The following is an 8,767-nucleotide window of genomic DNA, read 5'->3' as shown; positions in this document are numbered from 1 at the left end:
GGGAGGGAAGCTATCTTTTGTGCAGTTGAAGATTCTCCCATGAGGTAAAAAAACAGCTTAAATGGCCCTTTAAGCATTCTTAGAGAGGGACCCCTCCTTTGGACTCAAAGGGAGGCAGTTACCGAGTTCAGTTTACCGAACCAGAGTGAGATCTTGGGCCAATGTTATGGTTCCAGCAAGGATTAGCTGTGCATCATTAAGTAAGTGATTCCCTCATTTGGAATTCATATCTTCTCGCCTAAGAAAGAAATGAGTTGAGTTATATGCCCTTAAGTCTTTTCCTGTTCTGGTGTCCTATTGGTGTGTGTGTGTGTGTGTGTGTGTGTGTGTGTGTGTGTTAGTGTGTGTGTGTGTATCTTCTTGAGCCCAGTGGGGAAATAATAGCTAAATTGAAGAGATCAGTTTCAAAGCTATCATTTCCTCCTAGAAATAAAACTCACTTTAAGTTTTCTAATCACCTCCCATATGTCACATTCTCCCTTGTAAGTCTGAAATTGACTTTTATGCCTGAAGGGCTTAAAGCCATCTTTTGATTTCTTCAACTTGAGAATCAACTTATTTTAGATGTTGGATTCTGAAAGAAAAATCTCTAATAGCTTCATCATAAAGACATCTTTTCTTTTATTCTGACTGAGAAAATGGACCCTTTTTGCAAAATGAGATTAAATTTTCAAAATATAATAATATGTATAAATGTTTATATACCTTAGCATATTACTAGTATCTTAGGCTTACCATTAATTAGTTTTGAGAAGAAAAGTTTAAACACAAGTGTAATTAATTTATTACCTTAACACCAGTTAGATGAATGAACAGTTTCCATGCAAACAGCAATTTTCATTAAACAAATGAGGTAATTTTAAAATGAAAGGGTAAAATGGGCACAGAGTAGCTGTTCTCTGCTTATTTGCATGCATGATACACTTCTGGGCTGTAAACTGGAAGGATGTACCGAGATGAGGCTGGTGCTGATATGAGCTGCCACTGTTCTAAGATACCTTCAAGAATTCCCTTTCTGTTTCAGTGTTGAACTGTTTAGATGGCTATTACTTCATTTATATCTAAATATATAACATATATTAAAGATTAATGGGGAAAATGCTCAAACACTGCAGCTAAGATTTCATATGTTAATTATTTCATTTAATAATAACATAGCACTCTTATTCACTGGAAAATCACAACTACACACTGATGTTACAAAATTGTTTCAGTTACATTTAAATGAAGAAAGGATGGTACATTTTGGATCAAAGGAAAAAGGGATGAATTTTTATTAACAGACACAATTCATACACAGTCTACTTTTTTTGTACATAGTCTACTCTTAAAGAACCTTATTAGAAGAAGAGTTAGGAAGGCGGTAATAAATACAAATACAATTATTATTATACTAGAGGCCCGATGCATGAAAATTCATGCAATGGAGGGGGGGGTCCCTCAGCCTGGCCTGCCCCCTCTCACAGTCTAGGAGCCCTCATGGGTGGGAGGCGACCTGACAATCAGGGGAAGGCGATGCCCCATCACACCCCTGCTGCTGCCACTGCCGGCAGCGCAAGCCTTGGCTGGCCCTGGTTACCTAAGCCTCAGGTGACCCTGGATGGCTGGGCAGCCGCCATCCGAGGCTTGCCTGCACCTTGGACTGGCCCTGGGTGGCTGGGGGGCTGAGGGGACTGGGGGTCTCTGGAGGCAGGCACATGGAACAGCCAGGCCTGCCTGGGGGTGGGCCCAGCCTTGCCAAGCCTGCTGCCCTGGCAGGGCTGAGGGGACTGGGCACTGCCATCTTGTGGTTGTGGGCTCTGCCATCTTTGAGGGCGGGGCAGTCAACTAGCATATTCCCTCCTTATTGGCTGTGGGTGCCGCCATCTTTGCGACAGTGTGAGGGTCAATTAGCACATTCCCTCTTTATTAGATAGGATTTTTAAAAATGCAGATAACCCCAAATAATTATTTGCTTGGCTTTAGAATGCAATGTGTAATTTTGTAAAATTAAAACTTACAAGTCATTTGGCTTTGGCTAAAATGAAAATGAGTTTTCATTTTCTGAGGGTATAGTGATTGAACTTGCAGGTGTCTGCTGGGTAGTGATGGAAGAAAATGTTGATGGAGACTTCACCGATTAGTAAAGAAACAAAAAATAATTTTACAAAACCACACAAGCAAATAAATAACACTTTCTCCCAGTTTTCCAAATGGGAATGGGCCAATCCCAAACCAGGTACCATTTGTATAGTCTTTGCCTCAAAATGAATCAGGAAGAAATTAGGACAAATACACACAATCACCACAGATGTGTAATAATACCACTGATTATGCAGTGTTGGGGTGTGAAACATGCAGGGAAGGGTTTCAACACTCCTAGGACCATGGGATGCTGAAAGCCTGGTGATCACTGAGACGCTGAAGTTGAATCTTTCAGACAGCAACCCAGGACAGGGGTTTCTTTTTTGTCCCAGTGTAGACAGGCTGCATTGTGAAGAGTTCAGGGTACTTTGTTCCAAATTGGGATGAAAAAGTAGGAGTGTTCCTCTATAATAAGCCACAGTGAATGGTTTCCTTTGTCCAGACACACCGTTCAATATCACTTGTCCCATGTGCCCTGACTGAGAGTTGAACCATGACCTTCTGGTTCATAGGTCGGTGCTCAACCACTGAGCTACGCTGGCCGGGCGATCTATTCATATTATTCATATGGTTGAAAAGCACTTTCCAAGTATAGCTCATTTTGTAAAAGAGGATTTATTTTACAAAAGTGGTCTAGGCCTTAGCAGAACAGCCACACAGATTATGTTCATTGCCAGTGGCCAATTCTACCCTTTTCTCTGTCCCCTTCCTCCTTGACACTAGAGCTCTGAAATACTTTACAGTATCACGAACTGGAACTGGATGTGGTCCTTGTTTCAGGATTGTCTTCACACAAAAGGATGATGAGCTTTCAAGTATCAGTGGGAAATATTTTTTGGTTCTTTCCTTTGAAATTACACCCCAGTAGATAACCAATGGGCTGGCTATGGGGAAAATTCTTTCTGGAAGCCAGGATCCTAGAGTATGTCCTACGGAGGTAGTAAGAGCTCAGTGGAAAAGCTCAATGTGATGGCATGAACTCTCTTCTGAAGAGGCTGTAAGCCCAATACTCTGACAAACTTATTTTTACATTTCCACCAAGTCTAGGTGCCTTATTTTGTTGACATTCCTGCACTGATGAGATGCAGAATGCGGGGAGATGGAGAGTGAGTCCAGGTACTCATTTGTGGTCTGAGCATCTATATATCCAGATATAACTTGGTGATTCCAATAGCTTCTGCCATTTTGTTATTTATTTCTTTTAAAAATAGACTTTTATCGATTCTGGAGAGGGAAGGAGAGGGAAAGAGAGATAGAAACATCAATGATGAGAGAGAATCATTGATCGGCTGCCTCCTGCACGCCCCCCAACAGGGACGAGCCGGCAACCCAGACATAGGCCCCGACAGAGAATTGAACTGTGACCTCCTGATTCATAGGTGGATGCTCAACCACTGAGCCACACCGGCTGGGCTTGTTTTGTTATTTAAATATTGTTTTTGCACAGGGTAGGTGATCCACAAAGGTCAGCTCCTGTTGCTCTAGTCCAGTGGTCGGCAAACTGCGGCTTGCGAGCCACATCCGGATCTTTGGCCCCTTGAGTGTGGCTCTTCCACAAAATACCACGTGCGGGCGCGCACGTACAGTGCGATTGAAACTTCTGCCCATGCGCAGAAGTCGGTTTTCGTCCTGGGCGAGTCTATTTTGAAGAAGTACTGTTGATGTTTGGCTCTGTTGACTAATGAGTTTGCCGACCACTGCCGTCTAATCTCCTGGGTGTGGCTAGCACACAGATGTTCAATGTCAGTTACTGGCGTGCTTGTGCATACAGTAGGTGCTGAGCAGGTATCAGTCAAGGTCAGCTGCTGTGATTTGTGTAGGGTCTCCTTCCATGCTATGACTGAGAAGCACTCGGTAACTTGAGGACAGAGAGGCACAAACACAGCTGCCCTTTCCGCACGCAGCCCATGAACTTGGCTATCCACGAGTTTTCCTCGAAGTACTGGCTTTTGGATGTTCAATTGTGAGAAACCAGGGGGTCACTTCAGCCTGATACAGTCCACCTCCTCCGTGGCCGGCACGCCGCTGGTTTTGAGGTCGAGCTCTGCGCTGGACTTGCTCCCGTGGTGGGAGGGGCGCCAGCGGAGCCGCATCATCCTCTTGACGTACTTCATGGTGTTGTTCTTGACCGTCACGAAGCACACGGTGTTGATCATGCTGTTGCTCATGGCGATGCACTCCACGACGTAGAAGGCCGTGAGGTAGTGCTTCTCCTTAACAAACACGGCGGGGAAGAAGTCACGCACGATGGCGAGGCCGTAGAAGGGCGCCCAGCACAGCACGTAGGCGGTGAGGATACACACGAGCACCAGGACCGTCTTCCGGCGACCGCGCAGCCGCTTCCGGATCTGCTCCGTCTGGAAACCAGGGACGGCCTTGAACCAGAGTTCCTGCGAGATCCGGGCGTAGCACAGGGTCATGGTGACCACGGGGCCCACAAACTCGACCCCGAAGATGAAGAGGAAGTAGGACTTGTAGTAGAGCTGCTGGTCCACTGGCCAGATCTGGCCGCAGAAGGTCTTTTTCTGGTTTTTGACGATAACAAGGACCTTTTCCGTTGCGAAGTAGGCAGATGGGATGGCGATGAGAATGGACACCATCCAGACCAAAGCGATGAGGAAGGAGGCCATTTGGTAATTCATCCGTGGTTTCAAGGGGTGAACGATAGCGAGATATCTGGTGGGGGAGGGAAGCCATCAATAATAATATGTACTTGAGAACATTTATTAGTTTCTTACTAACCCCAAACACACACAAAAGCGGGCACAGTGTCTCCATGAGAGCCCATGCACCTATTTATCCAGCTTCAACAGCTTGTCTTATTAGCAACATCATTTGGCATTTGGCAAAGTGAGTGGTGTAGAGGAAACAACATAGAACTTGGGTCAAACAGATGGAATCAATCCCAGCTTTTCCTTTGATTGGCTTTGGGGAATGGAGTGAATCATTCAGTCTCTCTGAGATGTATTTCCTTAACTGCAACATGGGAAAAAAATGACAACCACCTTGCAGGGCTGCTGCGAGCATTAAATACAATAATGTTAGCAAAATGCTTGGCATGTAGTAGGTGTTCAGTAAGTACATATGGCCTATTATTATTATGTCCTATTGATACCACCTTGGCTTTCAATCTTGCCATTTTGCCCAAGAATACAATACTTTGAAAATCCTTCTTTACAAATATCTCATGCTTTAGAGAGGTGGGACCCCTTTCAAGGCAGTGGACTAGGGCTTTCTCCCTCCTCTCCTGCTGGTATCATCCTGCATTACTGAGCAGGAGAGTAGGGTGGGTCTGAGGTGGAATCTAATGAGAAGTAAATGACTTGCCCATGCTCACTTGGTACTGGGACCAGAATCCAGGTTTCTGATACAAAACTTCTACACCCACCTCTTTGGGCTTTCTCAAGCTCAGATGAGAAGGTGGGTGAAGTCACCTTGACACCCTAAAGCAAGGTGTTTGTTACCATCTATTTGCTTGGATGTGTTTCTTGAGGTCAACACTCCTTCTAGGATTTCTATGACTTGACATAGCATCTCTTCCAGGCCCTCTACACATGAACCACATTCTTTTTGGCAGTAGGTGGTCCTTCTGATATTTATACATAATAGAATAGGTACATTTACCTGGTTGCTTCTTAAGAAACTCCTGTTACATTAAAAACATACCCTAGATTATAAAGACAAAAAGATTTCAGTGGGACAAAGGGTATGAGGAAAGTAATAATTTCCACTTGAGTAAACATCAGAATCACTCAGGGAATTAGATAGAAATGTAGACCTAGCCCAGGAATTCCCATTCAGCAGGGCTGGGGTAGGGCCCAGGAATCTTTGTTTCACTGTATTAAATGATAGCCTGGGGGAATTTTGCAGTTGGTTGGTGGGTGCATTTCATAAACATTGGTTTTAGGGCTGGAGAACCCCAGAATTGCAATAACAAAATTGTTTTTCCTGCAGGAATCTATATATAAAAGCCCAGCAACCAAATAGCAGAACCACCAGAACAACTGGTCAACCAGTCGCTATGACAGGCACTGACACCCAGGGGGCAGATGCTCAATGCAAGAGCTGCCCCCTCGTGGTCAGTGCACTCACGCAGTGGGAACAGCCACTGGGCTGAGGGGGATGAGCAGCGCTCCCACAGCAGGAGCAGCCGCTCAGAGGGCAGGTCCACAGCGGCTCGGCTGACCAGGATGAGCGGTGCTCCCACAGCAGGATGATCCCTGCAGGCTACGCCCCCCATAAGTGCACGAATCTGTGCATCAGGCCTCTAGTTTTGTTATAAAAAAAGATGCCTCTTATGTATGTGCATTTTATTATCATAAACAATAATCAAACTAGTTGATAAAAAGGACAACAAACCTAAATAGCACTGAGAACTACAGAAAAAAATAAAAGGATTGAAAGGAGACAAAGGGGAAAAAAGATGATTAAAAACACATTATCAAGACGAGTCTCAGCACAGCTCACAATGGTGGACCAAGAGAATGTGACACCAACTGCTCCCCTCAAACAGCCCCTGCTGGCCTACAACACTTCGCAGAAATAAAACATGTGTCTGATTTATCATAAGCTGCTATTAGGAATTTTACTTTACAAATCTATAACAGAGCAAGGACTTCCAGAACATCTCATGCAAATATATGCAAATGAGCATGTAAATGTATACAAAAAAGCAAAGGAAGCTTTTCCTTCCTTTTCTGCAAACAAGCCCTGTTGTTGATTTTATAGTCACCAGAAACAAGAGTACATCCTGTATGATTCCATTTTTATGAAGTTAAATAACAGGGTTGTGTGTGGTGGGAGGATTGCCAGGTGAGGGGCATCAGGAAGTTTTCTAGGTGATGGAAATGTTCTATATCTTGATCTGGGGAGTGGTTACACAATAACTGGGTACAATCTATCTTGACTGGAAGCTGCCCTGGTTAACTCTCACGTGGCTTCTAGGCATTAAGCTGCCTAAACTTTCTGCTTTTGCTTTGTGTTTGATACAACTCATGGTCATGTAACATGCATACATCTGAAGCAGCTGTGGTATCCGGGGGCATAGTCCAGAGCTGGGGGGCTCAGGAGCCTCACTCTTGCTCCCATTTGGGAGAACATGAGCCACAACTGGAAAAACCAGGTCTCCTCTTGCCCCTGATAGCTCAGCGAGCATTCACATATGAAGCAATGTGAACAGTCAGAGCTGAAGTGAGGAAAGGGGCAGCCTGGTCCAACCCCCATCTTTACCCCTGCCCAACATCCTCACCTGTCAATAGCGATGGCCAGCAGAGCATTCGTGGAGACGTAGAGTGATACTGTACGCAGGTAGTTGACAGAGGCACAGAGCACATGGCCGTGCTTCCAGGAGAGCTGCCGCACCACATAGTAGTCCATCTCGAAGGGGCAGCAGACTATGGCCACCAGGAAGTCAGAGATGGCCAGGTTAGCAATGAGCAGATTGGTGAGGTTCCGTAGCTTCTTATAGCGGGCGAGAGCAGCAATGAAGACAAAGTTGCCAATGCCGCAAACCAGCATGATGCCAGCCAGTGCGATACCGATGACTATCTTGGCTGCGAAGAAGGTCCGAGTCGTGGTCATGTCCTCATCCTCATCCAGGGGGAGGTCATAATCAACATAACTGAAGTTGAAGGGAAAGGAGGAGACATGGTCTTGGGATGGGTTGAAGTTGGGTGCAAAACTAGTGTTTACATTCTGGGTGGCCATGATGAAGCTTGCAGGTGGAGTGGTGGGTGGAAGTCTCAGGATCTGAGTACGCTGAGCTCAGGGTCCAGATCTCTGCTCTCACGAAGCTGGTGAGCCTAGCACCCTTGCCCACATCTTTGGGAGAGTCAACATGCCATCCTGGATCCTGGAAGGAGACATAACCAGTGCACAACATACAGCAAACATGTGGTAGCATCCCCACAGAGCCACCCAGGTAATGCCAACTAGACCTGGTGCCCACCCACAGACAGAGCTACCCAGGGTACAGGGGAGAGGAGACATGAAATCTAGAAACTGGGAAATCCTCCACTGTGTTGGGCTGTCAGGAGGGACCGGGCATGGGATGGGCTGGACTCTCCAGAGACATGCAAGAAGAATGTGTCTCTTGGCCTCCCCCCCTCCCCAGGAGCAGGGACCCCTTTGACTGCCCAGTCACCAGGGGTCCTGGAAGTTCTCCAGGGCTGCTCCAGGCAGCTGGCCCAGGCATCTATGGTAGTCACATTGTGGTGCCATCCGTTAGCCAGGGACATGAAGCCAAAGTGCTGGGATACAACAGGGTCTTTCCTCTACAGCAGAGCACTGTTCCCTCTTTCCTGGCCAAACCACGAACTTGGAAATGACCAAATCTATCTTCATGTAGACAGACTGAGTCATCTTGGGGCAGTGATTTATGCTCTCTGCGTGCCAATCTTCTTGTAAACCAAACTCCTGCTGCCCAGCCCAGGGCCTGGCACATAGTGGGGACCCATAGGAATCTGTTGAATGAATGAATGAGGATCCTAACCAGGATCCACAGGTGGAGGAGGCTGTGGGCGGGAGGACATTCTTCAACCACTACATTCTGGGAACCAGTTTTAGAAAGACATCCTTTGCCTGCTTTCCCTCCCTCCTTTGTCCCCAGTTCCCCTCCCAGAATCAGCGCTGACTGGGAAGCACC

At 46.2% G+C, this 8,767-nt stretch overlaps 1 protein-coding gene across 1 annotated transcript; it reads right to left on the bottom strand.

The window, feature by feature from the left end:
• Positions 1-3,538: 3,538 nt before the first annotated feature.
• Positions 3,539-7,963, bottom strand: PROKR2 (prokineticin receptor 2). Its single transcript, XM_059707553.1, has 2 exons — positions 7,373-7,963; positions 3,539-4,800 (listed from the first exon to the last, which is right to left on the bottom strand). The coding sequence occupies exons 1-2, from the start codon at positions 7,828-7,830 to the stop codon at positions 4,104-4,106; spliced, it is 1,155 nt and encodes a 384-aa protein (XP_059563536.1). The 5' UTR covers positions 7,831-7,963; the 3' UTR covers positions 3,539-4,103.
• Between the last annotated feature and the right edge of the window lie 804 nt (positions 7,964-8,767).

The sequence above is a fragment of the Myotis daubentonii genome, chromosome 8, assembly GCF_963259705.1.
Source record: "Myotis daubentonii chromosome 8, mMyoDau2.1, whole genome shotgun sequence".
NCBI lineage: Eukaryota > Metazoa > Chordata > Mammalia > Chiroptera > Vespertilionidae > Myotis > Myotis daubentonii.
The sequence above is the reverse complement of the archived record's forward strand: the minus strand, read 5'-3'. Positions and strand labels throughout refer to the sequence as shown.

Coding starts and splice junctions, on each gene's coding strand:
- PROKR2 (XM_059707553.1), bottom strand. CDS start 7,830: ATGGCCACCCAGAATGTAAACACTAGTTTTGCACCCAACTTCAACCCA. Junction 4,801..7,372: donor CTGGCCATCGCTATTGACAG/GTGAGGATGTTG, acceptor CTCCCCCACCAG/ATATCTCGCTATCGTTCACC.